The sequence below is a fragment of the Strix uralensis genome, chromosome 6 (assembly GCF_047716275.1).
Source record: "Strix uralensis isolate ZFMK-TIS-50842 chromosome 6, bStrUra1, whole genome shotgun sequence".
In the NCBI taxonomy this organism is placed as follows: domain Eukaryota; kingdom Metazoa; phylum Chordata; class Aves; order Strigiformes; family Strigidae; genus Strix; species Strix uralensis.
The window spans coordinates 32,789,459-32,810,354 of NC_133977.1; the positions used below are offsets into that span (position 1 = coordinate 32,789,459).

Here is a 20,896-nt window from a genome sequence, read left to right on the forward strand (position 1 = left end):
AATGTGTGTGCCAAAGGGTTGATAAGAACTGTTTACATCAGTGGAGGTCCTTCCATTAATTTCATTTGAGTTTGGATTGGGCTCTGTAGTTAGGCATTTAGTGATGGTATAATTTAAGAGCAAATTGCTAAACATGTTGCAGAACATCCTGGGAAGTTCTGGGAACTTGTTTGGATGTCAGAGATACTTGAGACTCCTTCTGCTGTGTTGCAAACTCATCTGGGGACACCCAGTGCACGCTGTTATTTAAATCACATCCCTGTTTGAATTCCTTTTTTTTTTTTTCCTAATTATTTTTTATTTTTAATTGGTATAAAGCTTTTGCCACAGCTTGTGGCTGGGAGGAGAGAAACGCTGCTTCTGGGATATGGGTGTGTATTTGCCGTCTGGTAGATGAAGACTTGCAGGGGATAAAGAGGAGGAACCTTCCTTCTTACTGCTTTTTCTCCTTTTTGTGCCAAGCCACTGTATCACCCTCAGTCCCCAGTTCGTACCTTGCTTCATCTAACTGGTAACATCTCTAGTGCTATTATCAAGGCACATTTCATTCCTTGTTTCCTTCCTAGCCAGGAGGAGAATGAGCGCTGAGGGAATAGCATGGGTTGCCTCACACCTCAAGCATGAACATGACATGACAAAGCCTAGCTTGAGCCTCCTGCTGTGACAGCTCCAGGCCAATTCTCCGAAGCAGCTGTGCTTCAGATGGGTGTTTTGCCTTTCCTGATCTTTTTGCAGTGGCCAACCTGAGAAATAGCTGCTTAATTCACACAAACATCTTTAAAACATGACATTAATCAAAATAGTTTAAAGAAACCCAGCCCAGTTCCATTACTTATTGATGTCCACAGCTGCCACTGTCTCAGGTACATAAGTTTGCACATAGTTTGATAGGCAGTTAATTCTTTTTCCTAAGAAAAAGGGATCCTTTTTTACACTAATAGCATGACACGCTTCCCTGGTGTATGCCTATCCAAGCTAGTTGTTTGTCCTTGTTAGGCTTTAGGACATAATATTACCTTCTTGGTAAATCATCTCTTTTTCTTTTGCTTTTTTGTCAGCACTTCCATATCCTTACATTCATTTCCAATGACTGTCATCAAGATTGTCTTAATTGAAAAAAGATTTGCTGTAACTTGAGCAGCTGTTCTTCTACAGTATAAAATCATGGTAATTGTTTGTGTTTGTTCAATGCAAGGTCGCTGTAATGGAAAGTAAATGGTCTCCGTTAATAGGTGGTATTCTCCCTGCTACAGTATCTTGTTGCCCATGAGCTGGAATATGAGGTGTGCTATTTAGTGTGTGAAATAAAAGGTAAAACTGCTTTTGAACTCTTATTTGACTTCTTCCTAGAACTTATTTTTCTAAAACTGCGTATTTTATCTTTGACTTTCTGTCTAGTTGACCAGTTGGATTTATAACTTAATTGCCAAGTTAACTGAGTAAGCCTATTTGTATAGCACTCAGGAAGACCCTGGATGATTTACAGAAACATGAACTAAAAGGTATTTTCCCATCGCTACAATATGTACCCATTAAGGGAGTTTTTCAAATATGTACAGCTTCATTTTCAGAGCTTCTTTTTGTGGTTTACCAGTTAAAAGCTGTCATTTCCATTAGAAGTTAGAACTTAAATTGGCATCTACTGGATGCTACATTCTACCTGTCCTTTTGCCTTGACATTTCTGCTTATTAATTCCAAATATGTGTGTTCATATATGTAGACCTTATTTTATAAGTATTACCTGTGATCTCAGCTGAGGTGTTGTCATTCGTATTCAACTAGCAGTTTTTGGCCTGCACACATGAAGCAGGTAATACTTTGGGGAAAACCAAAAAGTAATGCTAAAGCTGCTTTGCTCATGGTAGCGTAGAAGTGAGAGGTGTGTGCTGGTGGGTGCATTTGCATGACTGAAGCAACTTAATATGTGATGAGCAATGATGTAATTCAACTAGTATACTTTATCAAATTTATTTTGAAGGGTTCTGGTTTTTTTATGAAAACTTTGGCACCTACTGTATTGACTAAAATTTGAGGTCCTGATCTTTTAAATGCCTCTTAATCTTAGATGCATATTTTTGCCTTCATCTCAAGTGAATCTAAATTTCTGGAAATTACACATCTAGAGATTGTCTCTATTTAGAAGCCCATGATTCCCCTTTCCTGGCTGTTGCTCTTTATGGAAGAGGTTGCAGTCCTCCTGCAGAGGTATTGCCTCTGGCACTCTCTGTATGTAGCTCCACGTCTGATGGTGCTATTGTGGCTTTCAGCAGCTTCATGACTATTTCCACTGTTTGAGTTTCTGATACAGCGTTCCAGCTGGCTACCACCTTCTTTTCTTTGGAGATAGTTCTGAAAATGCTCTCTAGAAGTTACAAGTAGTTATCTATAGATATCTTCATTTGAGTGTAATGAGGGGTAGATGTTAATTTGTCTTAAGAGATTCTTCTATTTCATTTATGCATTGGTTTCTGAAGCCAACACAAAAATTTCAAATAGCTGAATGTGTTCAGATTTGCTGGCTACACCTGGTAGCAGTTAGAGACAGTTAGAGCAATATGCAGTGGTGTTTGAGGTAAACAGGAGTTCAAAGAGAGGTTCATGAAATTTTAAATAGTGGTGAGGACTTGCAGCAAAAATCTATGGATCTTGTAACTAGGGAATCAGTTCTTCAGTGTTAGCTAGAAGAGCACATTAGGAAGAGCATCCTAATACTGTCTTGGTTTTTTTTCCTTTCTCTCTGAAAACTCTTGAACATACCCTGCATCAATTTCTTTGACTTTTATTCTGCAGTTTATAATAAGAGAATTTGAGAGTTGGAAAAGTTACCAGGATTTATTAGTTCTTTTTTCCTTTATTTTTTTTCTTAACAACTCAGAACATTCTGGTGTATTAAAACAAAGTGGGGGCCAGCAGTCCCTCCTGAAGTCATGCCATCTATATCATCTTTCTGGCTGGGACTTCTATCCTCTTTTTCCTGTCCAGGCAAATCCTCTGTAGAGAAAGAAATATGTCTTTGTGCCTTGGAAGCAAACCACATCAAACAGAGGACCTGATAGATAGCCCTTTCTGCTTCTTAATGCCTTTATCTCTTACATGATTCTTCATATTTTAAGAAAAAGTGATTTTTAAAATATTTTTTTTAAACTGGAAGTTTCCTGCTTCCAAACAGTTTCTCAATTGAAAGCTTGAGCAGTGCTTAACAGAATATGAAGCAGAGCTGTTTCAATTCTTCCTTTCCAAGACAGAAGAATGTAAATTAAACTGAAAATGCAGTTTCTATTTTATATAAACATATATATCTATATGAAAAAAAGTTGTCTAAGGATTTTGTAGCATACTGCAGTGAAAAGTTGTTATAAATAATTTCCCTATGACTTGGTAACACTTTTGTATCTGAAAAATTTTTCTTCATGTTTTTTTGCCATTTCTGTGGAAACTTCAGAAATTATTCCAGACTTTTCTTTTTTTTCCTAAGCCTTCTAATTGTTTCCTTATACTTTCTACTTGTCAGTAACTTCAGGTTGTTGAGGCTATAGGTCAGGAAATCTTCCCCTTCCCAAGACAGAACTCAGCAAAGACCTATTTACATTTCTAAATAGGTACTAAATTCTTCTGAAGTTTTCTTTTTTTTCAGCAATAGATATAATAGGTTTATTAATAGATAATATAGGTATATTAAACATCTATATTAAGATATTAAGCACTGTAAAGTATTTGGCAGTGTCAGAAATTGTAGAACAAAATATCCAAGGCTACTGAAGGAAGGTCTGTGTTCTTCTGTTGATTTGTCCAAGAAAAGCAATTTGTTGTACAGTGGTGAATAATCTTCTTTATCAAATATGTCCCATTCCTGCAAGGCGCTTCATGCCCTTCATTTCCTTTTGAAGCCAAAAGGGATTCAATGTGTTGCAGCTCAGGCTGTGCTGAATACTGATGTCTTGATATCTGGTAGATCATTAGTATTTATTTGTAAAATAGAAGCAAAATGAGTTTTGACCTTTAGAGCTAAGTCAAAAGGTTAATCCATGTCCATTTCCAATTTGATGCATTAATTGCTCCATTTCCTAATTGTGTGTAGGACAATAGTTTCTGTTCATTTCTGAGGTAAATCAAGCTGTAAGTGATGCTTTGAATTCATAATTTTGTTGTTTGTTTTACTTACAAGTGAATTCCAGATCACTGAATGCATCTTCATGGGTTCTGTTTAAAAAAAATAAACAAATCAGTTTTTCTTATTTTTTTTCTCCCCCATCAATGCGTATATTCTGCCTAAAACTAGTGGGATGTGATATACTTTATGATACACAGAGGATAAAAATAAGTTTATGCATTTTCTGGTTACTCAAGTATTAGTATTCTTGGCAGCTCTGAATAGGGGGAAAAAATGCCAGCGTGAAATTAATAACTGTTTTTGTTTCTGTTACAGCTACACTGTACACATCCTGCATTTTGTTGGGTATATTCCTCAACAGCAGTGTACCAATATTCTTTGAGCTCTTTGTGGAGACAGTCTACCCTGTTCCAGAAGGAATTACCTGTGGTGTTGTCACCTTTTTGAGTAATGTGTTTATGGGAGTGCTTTTGTTTTTCCTCACATTTTACCATACAGGTAAGAACTATAAGCTACTTTGAAAATATAGTTCTTCATTAAGACATACCCTTACCAGTAAAGGAAGGATTTGCACATACCATTTCTGTTAATAATCAAATGTTTGAATCCTCTTATGTAGCAGGAAGGGAGAAGAACTTTAATTGTTCTTTTCTATATGCATGGTAATAAAAAAGAAATGTTTTAGTGCAAGATGCATATAATCATATTCTACTTAGAGTTTGCTGTAGCCAGAAACCATTGAGATACACACTGTCATATTTTTATAAAGTTCTGGGTAGTGTAATGTTTCTATCTATGGGTGTTCAGAACCACAATAAAGCTAATCCAGTCTCATGATTCAGGGTATAACTGTACTGCCCAGGAGGGGCGGAGAAGAAATGCCCCTTTTATGGTCAGCTCCGTTCAGTGGGTTGGATGTACCATTGCAGGGGAGAGAGCATCTCTTGACCACTGCTCAAAGCCAAAATATTCATTCCTTTAGAAATATTTAGAAATATTCATTCCTTCCTGCCTAATCAGGCAGAACAGTGTTTTGCTTGATATTTTCATCAACTTCTTCAGACTTTCTCATCTCTTGAGTGTTACTTGCTTCCTCATAACTCATAATTGTAACTTTCAACTTGCTATAGTAGACTGTATTATTATATTATTATAGTAGACTATATTATTACTTCAAGCTGTAAAATAAGAACCCATCTTGCTTTCAAAGGGAAGTGCTTTCAAAGGGAAGTGGTCTTTATTAATGGTTTTCAAAGATGCAGATTTTTGGTTTGTATTTTGTTGTGGTGGTAAACATTTGCTTCATGATGCGAGATTTGTAAAGCAATATTTTACTTTTGCTTTGAAAATTAGAAATTGTGAGCTTTTGTATAATATCATGCATGTGTGAACTTCTTAAGACGATGTGTTTTATAACGAAGAGGAGACTGACAAATTTCAGAATGAATTGTGCTTGAAATTATGAAGGTTACAGCCTGGGGCACATTTTCAGGGTAGTTTGTGTGTCTTTGTGCCAGGGAATCGCAAGCAGGTTGGCAGCCCCATTCCAAATTATGGTCTGTGAACACAAACTGAGAGAAATTACTATTTTTTTTTGAATACTGACATTGAACTGCATCATTGTAAAATCTGAATTCCATCCCTGCTAGCCTCAGGTGGCGTGATATTTCGTCTTTACATTTTAAAGAATGCTTTTGTGATTAATATTAATTGGTGTGAACTCTGTTCACATATACTATTACTTCCAGCATTTGCACCTGAGCTGAAAAGATAATGAAGAATATTCTGAGAATTTTTTCAGCATTTCTCAGTGTAACCATCCAGTATTCGGAATTACTTAATAATTGAGGCTGGGGATACAGTGTCTCACTTCTGACTGAAGAATTATGATAAAGTGAACTCATTCCTTCATAAATAGGGTATTCGGGGCCATATCTTGTCACCAGTATTTCTTTCCCTAGCAGGTATCAGTAAATGCAGGTAAGGATAAACATGAAATTAGTATATCCATACACTTGGAATATTTTCTCTGTTTCTTCAAAGGAAAAAAAAAAAGCAATCTGTGCTTAGGATGATCCCTTCTCCATGATGCAGTTTCACAAATGGTCAAAAGTACAAGAGCACATGTGGTCACTGGGGGGATCAATACCAGTGGGTGCTATTGGGTCCTTTGATAAAATTATAATGATCTTAAACATTTGTCTCTCATTTGATTCAAATACATCCTCTAATGGCATTTAAGAACCTTACAGATAAACCAAAACTCGGTCAAATTCCTCTTGTTCCCTTGGTCTTGCTTTTTAGGCCAAATAATCTTCAGTAGTTTTAATTCAGATTTCTCTCTTTTTCTCCTCGTGCTGTGATATTGCAAAGGCTATGAAAGGGCCAAGCCCTGGAAACTTCCAGTGCACTGAAGATTTTGGTCCAGCTAGCACCGTGGAGATGTAAACCTTTCTAAAGCTCAGCCTCCCTGTTAGTGATGTGCCCTGAGACCCAAAGCCTCTGGATGAGGTTTCCTTCATCTTTTCTGCAGGGTCTTCCAAGGGAAAAACCAAAGCAAATCAACCTTCAACTTCATGTGGTCGATGTGTTAACATCCCCAGTGCTGTCACAAATTCTGGATTACAAAAGACATGAAGGATTCACAAGTTAAATTTTTATCTTTTAGCATATTTGAGTTAAAGTCTGTTTAATCCAATTAAACAAGAGTATTATAAGGAAAATAATAGCAAAGCATTTGCCTGTTGACTTCTGGCATCACATAACATGGTCTTCTCTAAGCTTAGGAAAATTTTAGCAAGGTTTTAATAAGATTACTGCTTAAACAAATCTGTAAGGGTTTTTGGTGGATGAGGGAGGGTGCTGTTGAAGGTTTCTGGTTTTGGAAGGTTGATGTTTTAGGCTTTATGACTTTTGTCATTTGCATTGTATAATACAGATTCTGCTTTTGCTTTTAGCAATATAAACTACAGATTTAAGAAAGTAGCAGTGCTGAAGCCTTGATTTTGATTAAATCAGACCTTGTGGGAGAGTTTAGATTCTGTAAAAATAAATAAATAATAAGAATAAAGGAAACTTCAAAAAAATCAGGTAAAACACCATCTCCAGTAAAATTAATGTTTCTTCGGTAAATTGACAGATTTTTAAAACAGGAAATTGAAGTGCACTTGTTTAAAAAAAAACCTGAATAAAACTGCTAATTAGCAGTCAAATATCAGACAATAGGATTTCTTGAAGGTGGAACACAAGGTTTTAAGAGCAGTATGTTATGTCTAACAGCTAAAAAGAGGCTTCTGAGGAGCTGTTTGTGCAACTAGTTTTAAATTGAATTGATTGTACTACTCACAAGTTTCTTCTGAGGAATTGGTTTTCCCTCCTTATACCATGTAGCGGGTTTGATTCAAAATCAAATCCTGCTTCTTCTTAAACTTCTAATTTGGTTTAGTTTTCAATCTATAGAAATCAAAGAACTAATGAGTAGAGTCTTCAGAAGTGGTTTATTCTCCGTTAGCAATGATAGTTTTTTTTCCCCCTGTTCTCTCCACTGACAGGTTGAATAAAGAGGATTAAGATTAGCTGGAGGCATTGGTTATATATATATGTATGTATAAACTTTAAATATACATAAGGCATCCATGGAGAAGTCTCATAGGCCATCTATCAATCAAGAGCTGTCAGGATTTTGTTCAGAACACAGCAATTTCCTTCAAACCCTTCCTCAGTCAAAGTTTTGGTCACGTTATACATGGAACATGTTTGATAACTGAGATTGCGTCTGTTTTCTGCTTCACAGAGTTTTCCTGGTTCAACTGGTGCCTGCCAGGATCGTGTCTGCTCAGCCTGCTCCTCATCCTGTGCTTCCGCGAGTCCTACGACAGACTCTATCTCGACGTCGTCGTCTCTGTGTGATAACGCCGGACTGGTGAGGGGTTGAAGAGACTGGAAGTCAGCTTTGCAGTCTGCACATCTGCCTGGATTTGCACAGCTGAACAGCAGAAAAACAAAGAAATTACAAGACTTAATTGTGGCTTTATTAGAGAGGGTGAGGACAGGCTGTTCTTACATTCAAGACCACCTTGGTTTGTGATAAACATGGAACTTGAGTGGTGATAATGATGCCGAAATGCACAAAGAGTATATCTGATGTACAGGTCCCAGTGCCAGAGCTGGGGCTCCCTATTTAAAAGGCTGTTGATGTAGCAGTGAGGTGTGCAGTTGTGTGTGCGTGCGTGTGTGTGCGTGTGTGCCGACTCACGGTTATACACACTGGGGTACCAGTAATCTTTGGAGTCTTCTATCAGAATAGAAATAGCAAATAATCTTAACAAAAGGAAAAAAAAAATAAAAGGAAAAAAAAATCTTCTTTTTAAGGATCTCTCTTTTAAATGGCTGGTCATTTATATAATGAATGTCCATTAAGCAGTTAAGCTAAAACGATTTGGTGCTCGTACACTACATTTACATTCTAATAAAGTGATTTCTGATATAAGACACTGGTACCAGGGTTTTTAGCCATACTAAATATCCTAAACAATCCTTGCAGTGTTGTTAGAGGTGTTTGTTATCCCCGTGGAGCACATGTAAACGATAGCTTTAGCTGCCACTGAAACCCAACTTGCACCCACAGTCGCCTCTGAAATACCACCATGGTTCTGTATCTCCTGAATACGGAACATCTGTGGTATCTCAGAAGTTTACTGGAGAGTCACTCTTGGTAAATGTTGCTGTTTTAAAGGCCACCACTGTGTCACCTTTTCATCCCCCATCTCCAGTACTGCCTTTTTTACTGTGAAGACCTATTTGTGCCGCTGAATACTGTGGGTGTGGATGTCTGAGTCCCACTACTTCTCTTCTGATACTCTAAGGTGTGCATGGCTTTTAGGATTAGTTTATGATTGAGGGTGCCTAAAAAATATTGTTTGTGAACCCGTCTTTAAAATCACTGTTTCCTAAAAAAATGTTTCTAGTTGATGAGGTGCCCTGATGGCGAAATGACAATGAGTTTTACGATGAGAAATAACTCATGAGTTTTGGCATAATATGGGAAATATAATGCCAGCTCTTTTTATCAGTACTAATCTGTGGTCGTTCTGGCCCGTACTTGAACATAAATATTAAAGACACTTTGAATAGTTTTTTAACTCAATTTTAAACCTGCTAATAATTTCTTAATTATATTCTTAGATTTCACCTCAGCATCCTTTACAGTATTTCCATGTGTGTGTTCTGTGCTTTGTGTTAGGGATGGGTGTGTGTGTGCGCGCGTGTGTGTATTTATATCTATGTATACACAAATAAAACATATATATATATATGTATGTTTTATATATAAGTTATATAAGGGTATGTGTTTACATAGGTTTATTTTAAGTAATCATGTCTCTGGATGGTGGTATGCCACTGTTTGTAACTAAACCAGTCACTGCCCTGAATGGAAACATGTACATACGCTGTCTGCGACATGAATTTTTTTCAGAGGGTGAATGATTTCCTATCGTAGTGATTTTATTGCAGGGGGTGCATGCACATGTTGGAGGAGGCTGGTGTGCAGGGTTCTGCATCCGTAGAAGTCTGAATCAAACGCCCTTTGCTCCTGTGTGGGACTCTTTTCTGCCACCCTGGGGTGACACCGACACTGTAAGCTCACTCAAATAAACCCTGAACTGGGCGATACCTTCCAGACACGGATCCGTTCGTTCTGTCTGCTCTCCTTTTGCAGAGAGAATATGCCACTAATACCTTTAACTCAGGAGTGTATCTGTGCAGTAAAATAAAACAAGCTGTTCCCTGCTTTTATGTTTTCAGAGCAATGGATGTATTTACTGTAGTAACAGAAAATTGACTTAGTTCATTGCCTATATCAGCTACTAAATGATCTTTTCTGTCTTAAAGCAGGCTCTTTGTAGAAATTGAGCTAACTTACATTGGGATAACTAAATCAATCTTAACCAGCGCGTTCAGATTCACTGGCATCATCCTCTTACTGTTTTTCAGATGAATATTATTAACTGTCCAACTTCTTTTTACTATGTTGTAGTGCCTGGAATAGTTTCAGTATCCAGTAGCTGCTGCTACCTATTGTCTTCTGAAACCAAGGATCGCTTGCCAGGAGTCTGATTGGAGTTGCATTGTCATGGCAGAACTGCAAGCTCGGATGGCTCGTTGGAGCTCTGCTTCTGCAATTTACTGTAGCTATATTAAGATTAAAATTGCACAGCTGGGGCACTGTCCTGAGTGACAGAGATTTCTAATCCTTTTACTGTCCTGACTATTTTAAGATGGAGAAGCACTTCAGGCAGTATTCAGCCTATAACCTATTCTGCCTCTGTTCCAGAAAGCATCGAACAATTCAAAATATTTGTCAGTGCTGCCAGATGCACTCTCTCCATACAGTCAGGGGAGAAGAGTGAACATCTTGTTTTAAACCCCATTGATGGTTTTTCTGAGTTGGTGTGAATTGCTTGTTGCTCCCCTGAACTTTGATGCTTTGGTAGAAGTTTCTGTGTCTGTCTTGGGCCTGTACTGTGTGTTCTTAATTACAGCCCTCGATGCCTCTGCACCAAACCAGAGACGTTCTCCAGAGCTGAGCGGCACCGCAGAGCTCTGATGGAGACCTGCGCTGGGGTTGCAGGCACCGTTCTGCAGTTGGGGCTCAACCACAGTTCCCAGTAAGTCTGATGGAAATCTGCCTGAGTGAAAACCAAAGGATTGCTCCCAAATTACTTGAAGTTGTGTAGGACGCTGCTACATTCCTCACCCACAGTGTTCAGGCTTTAGGATTTTATGACATTAGCAAGTCTGACTCAGGACGGAGGTGAGGATTGCAAATGTGCTTGCTGAGATCTCTGAAAAACATTTTATCACCATCTGTGCCCAGCAGCAGCATCCTTCTGAGGAGGAGCATGTCAATAACCCAACTCAAGCTGTGGGAATATTTTTTGGGTAAGGGTTATCACTAGGCCCACCCTTGTTTGGATTTACCAAGGGTCCAGCCTGTCAGGATAACAGCACTTTATTGGAAGTTAGAGTTTGAGACCCCAGGGAGAGCCCTAAGCAGTGCTGATAGAATTAGCAGTAGTGCAGAATAGGCTCAAAACAGTTAATGTTTCTCTTATTAGTGAAAATTCTAAGTTTCTCTAACTTTTGAGTCAGTAACAACAGGTTTTTTTATCTAAATGAGGCATTACCTTGCATGGCCGCAGAGTAGCTGACCTTGTCTGCTGCTTGGCCTGTGACTTGCCCGCAGAGGAAGGTGCCCTGGGAAGTCACAATATTTGCTTCTCTTCATGGCCTGTAAGTTCACAGTCCTGAAGAACATTTTTTGCCAGCAGTGCAGAGCCCCGTAACATACAAGTAATTGTGCTGTTTTATATTAAAAATGCCAGGAAGGATGCTTTGTAGTGACCGCTCTCTCTCAATAGTTCTTCAGTTTAAGTATGGGCCGCTCCTTGGGTTTCTGCTTGGCACAGTAACAGCTCGGCTCAGCTTCCAGTGCTGCTGGCATTTCTTCCTGTGAGCTGCTCTGGCTTTCATGCTGCTAATGAGGAAGCTCAGGGTTAGTAGACGTAGGCTCCACTTACAGCACTGTTGTCTCTTGTCACTGCTGTTACCCATTAATTTCCTTTCAATTCCTTTAGCTTCTTGCATGGCCGCCTGCTCCCCTGAGCCGGAGGTACGGAGAAGAGCTTCTGTGCTCCCAAGACAATTTTAGAGGAATGAGTTGGCTGACCATGTAATTAATATACATAAAAATAGTGATTTTTAGAAAATCATGCAAGCTGGAAGAAAGTGCAGGCCCAAAGGATTTTGCACATACATGAGCAGATAGTCTGTTATGAACAGACTGTAATTTGCCTGAAACTTAAAAGAGGCCAAGAGACCTAGAGAGGCCAAGCTGATAGGCACCACACTTTAGGTATTCAGGTTCACAGCATCATGGAATTATTCCCAACCATCTGACAGCTGAAATGAATGGGAGTGGGACATCTTTAATCTTGAAGTGGCTTAGAAAACCCCAGGATACGTCACTGGTAACTCGGGGGAGTGCCAGGCTGATGGATTGAGTTAAGAGGAGGGGGTGCAGTGCAGAGGGCATTCAACACTGAAATACCGCATTGAGTTGATCAAATCCATATAAATTTTGAAGTTTTGTGGTGACAGGGATGTTAATGCCTGGCTTGTTCTACAGTAAACTTAGCAAGTGACTGCATAGCCTTACACTGCGATATAACCAAGCGGAATTGATTGATATGCATATATATTGGCTGTTACTGGAAAGAGAAGTGCTATTTAATTGGGAGGATTGACTGAAATATGAATGGGAATTACACAGTTTGCACAGTGGATATAACTGTCCTGTAATGCTATGACAGCAGGCTTTTAATTGTTCATTTTCATATCTTCTATATGCAGATATTAATAAGTATCTATGACAAAGGCGTTTTTATGTTTCATTAGTTCTGGGAGGGTGTTCTTTTAGACTAAGTATGGATCATTGTAATAACTTGGCAAGACAACTGCTACACTGGTATGAAAGCATACATGAATATTGGGTGTCGATTTGGTGTTTGATGTTGGTGTGGCCATCCTGAGTGTTGCTAAAGCGCCAGGCGTGGGGAGCAGGGATGTGGTGTGTGCAAGGAGGCAGCGATGCTTGTGGACGCACAGTCGTGCAAGGGTAGATGCTGACCCTGCCAAAACAAACAAGAACTTCATCGTTGTCCCTGGGTTCCAGTATCAGGGCTGGGAGGAGGAGGGGAGCACGTGAGGGGGAAAAGCTGCCTTGTGGCTGCTGCCTCCCTTCCGACAGAGAGACAGCCTCCAGGCTTTGCTTCACCTGTGAGAGATCACAAGTATCAGCACAGGCTTCTTTCATTTCCCTGCAGCCATTGCTGCTGCGAGGTGGGTTGTAGGTGGCACAGGAATATCTGCCTTGCTTCCTCCAGCAGCGTCATCTCAGATGGTGGAGCAGAATTGCCGCAGAGCAGGAGGCAGCCCCAGTAAAGTCAGAAGATGATGGCAATCTGCTTATAATTTTTGCAGTTTGTGTTTCAAGACAGATGAAACTAATAGAGGAAGAAATGTAATTCTGACCAAAGTTTTGACAAGCAAAAGCAAATATTTGCACAGATGTGCTGGCTCCTGCCTTTTACTTGGGATGACAACGTGTTTGGAGCAGTTCGTGCCTGGGCAGGGGGGCAGTGATCAAGGCAGAGGGGCAGAAGGAAAGCGCTGCAGCCAGGGTGCCCACATGGGTGCCTGACTTATTTGCACAGGAGGGATGTCTTGTGCAGCCCAATTTTAGCAGTGTCATTTTTTTACTTCCTTGAGGATGAGGTTCTGACGTTAGTTTTATGTTTGTGACATGATTTGTGCCGCAGGAACAGCTATGGCTGCACATGGCGTAGAGGCGCTGGCTTTGCAAGGTGTGACAGAGAAGGCAGGTGGGACCTGCTCTCTGCAATAACAGCTTTTCTTTTCACGGTCTCTCTCCCCACTAGCTTCCCCCATGTGATTTCTCTGCTTGATGTATCTGGACAGATTTGTTGCGCTCACTTTGTATCGCTATGTGAAGAAAATACCATGAGCAAAACCTTTTTTCTTTATGGGGAGCTTTTCCCTTTAGGCTCAGGCCACTTCTCCAACCTTAGTCCTGCTGTTTGTAAAAGCCAAAAAAACCCCAACCCCATGTTTTCCTTTGCAGAGGGCATGTGCAGATTTGTGTGACGCTGGGACGGGTAGTGAGAGCCTGGTCACTGCACTTGCTCGGTCACAGAGCTGCTCAGGGGCTTGGGGAAGGGATGCTCGTGCGTGGGGTGCCTCGATCTCCCCACCTGCAAAACAGGAGGAGGATGCCCCATGTCCCTCCCCAGGCAGGGACACGCTGCCGTCAGAGCTGGGAAGTGCTTTAGGATCCTGTGAGGGACGGGGGCTGGAGCAGGGCGTGGGAAGTGCCCTGTTTAACAGGCTGCGTGTCCTCAGCCTTGAGACTTCTGTGGGGAGTGCAGACCTTGGTTTTCTCTGCCTGGCCACTGTAATCTGTAAGGCATGGACAGTACGTGGTGTATGGATGAAAACCCCTCTGGCAGGACAGGCTGCATTAACAAACTGGTGGGAAATGGTTACGTGTAGGGAAGGGATGCCCAGAGAGCTGGTCTGACTGGGGCGGTTGGGGGGGTCTGGTGCCCCTGGCCTGTATCTGTCTCTCTCTGGATGACTCTGGATGTGCAGTCAAAGCCACAATGCGAAAACAGAGTTGGCTCCCTCTCCCCAGCCCCTGCCTGCCCCGACTTTTCTGCTGCCCCCATCACCTGGGCTGAGTAAGCCCAGCAGAGCTGCAGGGTTTCCCCATGGGTGGCTGGCCACCGGCTGCTGCTCCCCCCTCCCTGGGGATAACGATGTATTTTCCAGACATAATTCTTTTCTCTGCCTATGATATTTGCTAGATTAAAATCTCCTTTTTCCCTACCAAGTTTAATGCCTTCCACTGTGCATTTTAGAAACGAGTTCTTGATAAGGTGGAAAAAAACAGCTTTTAATTATGTGACGCACCTAACAGTTGGGGTTTTTTGAACTGTGTGAACCATATGGAGAAGGAAGAGGGTTTTACATGTTGGAGAGCCTCTTTGTAAACTATCCTCAACCTGTAAGACTGTTCAATTTTTCTGGAGTTTGTATGCGTTTTACTTTTGTAATTTTTTAAATGATTTGATAAAATTTTATTTTAGGGCAAATTCTACTTTTTGTATGCGATATTCCAATGTGATGTATTTTTATTTTTAAGAAAATAATGTTGAAACTGCTATATACTTGTCAATGTAACACATCCACTGTGTCATTTCTTTTTAAAACTGGAATCTGACCATGATGTGCGTGTTACTGGTTGTTGCACATTAAAGAGGTTACTCAAATGTGCTGCCATCACTGTTCATTAATTCCAGAAAATTACAGGGGAATAATTTATTTCTGCTATAATATTGCTAAAAACCACTGCAGATACTGCTACAGAATGAGGATTGCTTAGTCTAAATGAATGTAGCCTCACCCAAAGCCAACAGAAAGATTTCCATTGCTCTCAGTAGGGTGGGGATCTGGCACTGCTGTTGGATCGAGGCTCCCCGCAGACCGAGGGACGCAGGGGGTAGGCTGGGGCAGGGGGGCCCCCAGCAAACAGGACCAAGGCGGGGGAAGGCGCTGGTGGCGGTGCCAGCCCCCACTGCCCCACCACGCCGTCCCAACTTTGGTTTCACACCCTGCCTCATCCCAGCTCGCAGCTCAGGGTGCTGCAGGCTGGTTGATTTTGCTGGTTCCCACCATTAGTGTCTCCTTTCAGGCTTCTGGAAAGGAGACCCTTTGTAATAACCTTCCTCATGTTTATTCTGCATTTAATTGAAATGGACCCAACCCAGGGTCTCTTGATCTGTGTTTATTTTCTAGGACCAGCTCTTCAGTAACCCCCTGACTACTTACCAGGGCAAGTTTAAAATAGCCTCACATCTTACTAGTGCTGGGAAGAAATCTGTCAACTCTCGTATTGTGGAATATCTGGGCCCCACTATTCTTAGCAACAGTCTCTTTCCAGGCTATATATGGGAGCTTAAGGCTCCTCTAATGATACAGTTCCTGCTCCTATTTATCTTTGCAGTGTTAGGGAAATCTCCGTCCTTGGGGGGATGAGAGCTGATCCATCCCCCATCTCACATCTCTGGTCCATCTCGGATCCCTGCTGCAGTTTTGTGTGTTGGTGAACCCCTCTATGCTCAGCCTTTCTCAAAGAGATTTTTTACCTGGTTTCTGTTTTATTTTTGTTGTTGTCTCCCTGGCATATAAATGACACTTATTCTCTCTTTCCCAATCAGCACATCCTTGCTGGGTGTTTGCTGGTGGCTCCTTCTCTGACCACGCTGGAGTTGCACATGGGCAGACAGGCCCTGCAGGGGCGGATGGGCTGGGGGCCAGCCTGAGTGCAGGCACTCACTCTTGTGCCCAGATGTGGCCAGATGTGGAGGAGCTGCTCACTGATCCCTTGTGTCTAATGGCCACGGGCCCAACAGAGTCTGGAGAAAAAGTCAGGACCACTTGCAGATACCAGGTGTGGGTGTTTCGGCACCTCTGGGCTGCAGTCCAGCACCAGCGGACACTGACGCTGGGGAACAGCGGCAGCAGCCCCCACGCAGGGGTGGGTCTGCCTTTGCTCTCCCACTGGGGTGTCACGAGGGCCGAGTGGCCGTGGTGCTTTACCTGCTCCAGGAGCACTGTTTGGGCTGCAGCCAGGGAGTTCCACTGGGAATCAAGGCATTAGCCTCTACCTGACACACGCTGCTGGTGTTACTCTGCGCCCACCGCCATGTGAACACAAACTTGCAACCAAGGGATTTTTTTTTTTTTTTTGCTACAACGTGGGCCTGAGCAGGCAGAGGGAAAGCCCCAGAGTGTGCACCATGCCAGGACTCCTCACACAAGCTGCCAGGAGCAGCACACTCTCCTTTCCTGGTGCGGGCCAGTCACCCAGTGAAGTCATCCTTGGATAAGGGCTACAAAAACCTCCTTAACTCTTCAGGAGCCAAACGAGCACAGGAGCATGGCCCCATGGCGGTGGGGCAGCCCCGGGTAGTCCCGGACTCTCAGCAGGAGGCTTTGCAGCAGGTCCCATGGCCACAGCAAGGTTTCTTTTTGGGATATTTCTGCTTTGCTCTGTATCTGCAGGCAGGTCCCGGGGCTGGAGGGGCTCTGCTGGTGGCACCAGGATGGGCTGGATCCCTTCCCTGGGAGCTGCAAGGGCTGCGCTGTGAGTAAGCGTATCCGTCCATATGTCTGTCCATCCATCTGCCTGGGCCCAGACATACAGCCATGATAAGTGTGTGGATTGGGCACTGAAAGGCAGTGGGCAGGGGATGCAAACCTCCCATGGGCAGCACGTGGAGAAACGCTGCCTCGGTGGGACCCTTGCGAGTGGGGCTCAGGTGAGCGCAGGCAGAGGAAATGCCAGCAGCCAACGAACTGACCCCACTGCATCTGGAACCTCAACCTCTCCCCAGGGCTCTCCTAAACCTGCCTTTGCAGAGCCGAGGGTCGGGATTATGGACGTAGCTTCACAGTTGAGTTTTGGTGCTGAAAGAGCATCTCTGGTAGGCAAAGGAAAGGGCGGCTCTGAAAGGTTTGTGTTGAGCAGATGAGCAGCAGAGGTGTAGAACAGCACAGCCTCATACGGAAATGACTTCAGCTGCCACATAAGTGCAGAAAAGACCTTTTCAAGAGAGATTTTCAGAATAGGTCTTAGCTTATGCTAAAGCATCGCAGCTCATCCTACCTTGGACACTCACGTGGTACTTAAAGATGATTTTATCTTGGCAGGGGCAGGAGTGTGGGTCTCTGGGCTGGTGCGCAGAAGTGGTGCTCAGAGCACAAGTCCATACCTATTAGCTCCAGACCATCCTTGGCTGTGACAGCACCTGGTGTGGAGGGGACTGCCAGGGACTGAGCTGCTCCCCGGGATGGGTGGCCTCCGCCAGGCAGTGGGGTTTGTCTCTTCCAGTGCCACGGGAGTGATGGAACAGCAGAAGACAGCAGCAATTGCCAGGAGGCTTTCAGGCAGAAAGCAAGGGTCTTGCTCGTGGACAGGCTGATGTAAGTCAGCATGTAAATTGGGTACAACATAAAAATAATTTCAGCTGAGCTGCTATGAAGAAATCTATGAACAAAAAAATGTTGTTGCTAAGAAATGCGAAAACAGAAAACAATAATGTGGCTCCTGCCAGGGTAATAAAAGTGTATCAGCATTATGCCTGCTCTCTCATACAGATTGCTTGCTCGTGACAGTAAATTAAGTACTGCAAAAATGGGTACAGTTTTCTCTGTGGCCATTGATGCTTCACATCATGGAAATATCAAATGTTTCTGATGGCTGTTCATTACCCTGTGCTTGAGAGGGGAGCAATCCATTGCTGGCTCCATTATTTCCACGACAGCAAGGAAATGACTATGGGAGGTTTAAAAATTGAAGAATACAGCAAGGTTAGATGTATCGAACCTTGACAGCCTGTTGCTGTTCACCATGGTCCATGCTAACCCCGGTCTGGGAGACACCACACTGTCTCCAGAGTGATGGAAAACCAGGACTACTTTTCTACTTTTTGCTTCCAGCTAATTGCCGGCTCATAAACTGTGAAGTTTGACCTTGAAAATCTCCAGAAAGCTTATTTTGAAGTGCAACAGTGGTATGGCACAGGTCCTTAGCCAGGAGACACCTCTGCCCCGCAACCAGAAGGAGCTTGAAGTGTTTGCTGGATACCAGATCTGCTTCAGTTGGTGCAAGGAACCGACAAGTTGTGTCTTCCACGTTCTGTAGAGATGCACACCATGGAGTTGAGGGGTGGTTGTGGCATGGCTGGTGTGCAGCACGCAAATGTTTCCTTCTGGTCTTTATAGTTTTAAAATGAGAGCAAGCTAATCTTACATGTGCTTGAGTTGCTGCCATAAGGTGGTCAACATAGGGTCAATCACAACAAAAACATTGTGATATAAACCTGCCTTATGAGCACACCAGGGCGAAGCAGAAAAAGGCGAGTCTACCCAGCTGCCGTCAGCCTCCCACGAGCCAGCTTCAGACTTTTATCTCAACAAACAAAATTACCTTTGCCTGATTCAGTCCTTTCTCCAGAGGAAAACAATTTGGTTTGGGGAAATCGTAAGCAGATTGAAGGGTTGACAGCTGACCAAACAAAGACAGGCAGTGTGGGGGGAGAGTGTCCCGGAAAACGGGCTGATGTTTTACCCTCATAGCCTGATCCTCTCCATTTCTGACAATGTAAGGAATTTATTGTTTGTCCTCACCTCACATACTGGGAGGGGTGGGGGGGGGTGGATGGGTGAGGAGGGTATATGTGTGTGTGATGGGGTTCTGTTGGGTTTTTTTCTTTTGGCAGCAGGCTTGGGCAGTGCTGAACTCTGCCACCTTCTTGAGTAATTTGAACCTCGGCTTTTTTAAACAGAAAGTGCAATGACAACTCCACAAGTGGCTTTTTATGAATGAACAAAACAAACCATGTCAAAATGCATTTCAACTGTTAGCAGAACAGCATTTTTAATGAATCTCCAAAGCTTTTGGTAATTGAGCTGTGTGTTTGAGAGCATGTGGTCTCTTGGCTGTACACTCGAGGGGAAAAAACACACAAGACACCACAGGAAGCAACGCTTTGGTGGGCGAGTGTTAACTCTCATCCGCATTGAGGATGCTTGCTCTGTGCTGAGCTCCGTGCCTCGGTGGCTGCACTGAGCTGATTTCAGCTGACTCAGGGACTGTCCCCAAGCTTGGGGACTGTCCCGGTGCCCAGTCACGGCAGCACAGCCACATGTACTTTTACAGCTGAGCAAAATGCCTGCATGGGCAGAGGGAAATGCAGGAGTTGGAGCCAGGGCTTGTGATCATGTCATGATGGGGGACTGGGGAGTCTGGTGGGGCTGGGGGCACTGGTGGGGGTGCTGGGCACTAGTAGGGGTGCTGGGCACAGCAGTAGGAGACCCACTTGGGGATTTTTTTTTGTTGCCACATCCTGACTGCTTTCCAAGGAAGGTGTCTGCATGATGCTCTGCCCAGCCACCGCTCTTGACAGCATATGAGGATCGTGTATGAGAGAGTCGAAAGCCTTACTAAAAATCAGACTGCAGGATATTTCTTATTTCTGCACTATCTGCAGGACATGGTGCCTGTTCAGAGGAGGAAATTAACTTGGTCTGACACGACTTGCTCTTGATAACGCCCTGGTGCCAATACGCAGCTGCTCATCCGCTCTGCGGTGGTTACAGCTCGTTCATCCGAGTCCCTGCTCCGACATTTCCACAGCACTGACATTAACTGGGCTGGGCTGCAATTCCCTGTCCCTCCTTTCCTCCATAATGCTGAGTGTTGGCTGTGCCCTTGCCCAGGCAAGTGCCCCACCAGCCACAGACATTTCCAGCCCTTGATGGAGAAGAAAAATACGGAGGGACAGGGTGAGGACAAGTTTGTCACTACAACATCTGGCTCAGGGCATCCCTAAAGCATTTATTGCAGGGAGCTGGGAGGAAACACACAAACACGAATCACGAGGAACCTCCTGCTTTTTCCTTTTCCTGCATTTCTAATACTACCCCTCTGAGCACTGCCAAAGGCAGGTCGGAGGGGGCCATGCTGTGGTCCCTGCAGGAAGCTCCACACCCCGGCCCAGGGCCCCGTGTTTGCCCACGCTGCTGTGTGTGCTCCCCGGCAAACCCCTGGGCAGCGGGTGCTGGTGGGCAGCCCACCCCCAGCAGCACAGCCCCGAGGCTTCGGCTTGATAAAGAGCCGATGGGGAAGCTGCAAGGTAACAAAGCTTTCACTGGTTACTGCACGCAGTTAAGAATTAAAGAGGGAAAAGGGTACAGCTGGGATGCGTACTGAAGGTGAGAGAACAAAATGCACTGGGGCTACAAATGAAACTCTTATGTTAATGAATCAAATTAGCAGCTGGAAAAAAATGTTGTGGTAGACAGATTTTAAGGAAATTGGAAATAGGTTCCAACGTGATACTTTGCTCCAATTGTGCACAGAGGTTGTCTTGATGCAAAGCAAAACCATTCAGAAATGACCTCCCCATGTTATCGTGCAAACTAACTGGGAAAAAAAATCCATCTTATTCACAGCAAGTTTGTTTTTACTGATCTTGTGCCTCTCAATTACTTTTTAATGGTCTGCATTGAAAAGAAATTCCTGTATGCACACTTGAGAATATGAAAACACCCAAATGATAGCTTATGATTTAGTAGGA

At 43.2% G+C, this 20,896-nt stretch overlaps 2 protein-coding genes across 2 annotated transcripts in view; one reads left to right on the forward strand and one right to left on the reverse strand.

Moving 5' to 3' along the window:
• The window catches only part of SLC49A4 (solute carrier family 49 member 4), a 71,095-nt gene extending 56,073 nt beyond the window's left edge, over positions 1-15,022 (forward strand). The window contains exons 8-9 of the mRNA XM_074873601.1: positions 4,428-4,610; positions 7,906-15,022. Coding sequence (XP_074729702.1) covers positions 4,428-4,610; positions 7,906-8,021 — 299 coding nt within the window. The 3' untranslated portion in view covers positions 8,022-15,022. The remainder of the gene's footprint in view (positions 1-4,427; positions 4,611-7,905) is intronic.
• Positions 7,931-20,896, reverse strand: part of SEMA5B (semaphorin 5B) — a 291,544-nt gene continuing 278,578 nt past the window's right edge. Inside the window, exon 24 of the mRNA XM_074873600.1 lies at positions 7,931-8,097. Coding sequence (XP_074729701.1) covers positions 8,059-8,097 — 39 coding nt within the window. The 3' untranslated portion in view covers positions 7,931-8,058. The remainder of the gene's footprint in view (positions 8,098-20,896) is intronic.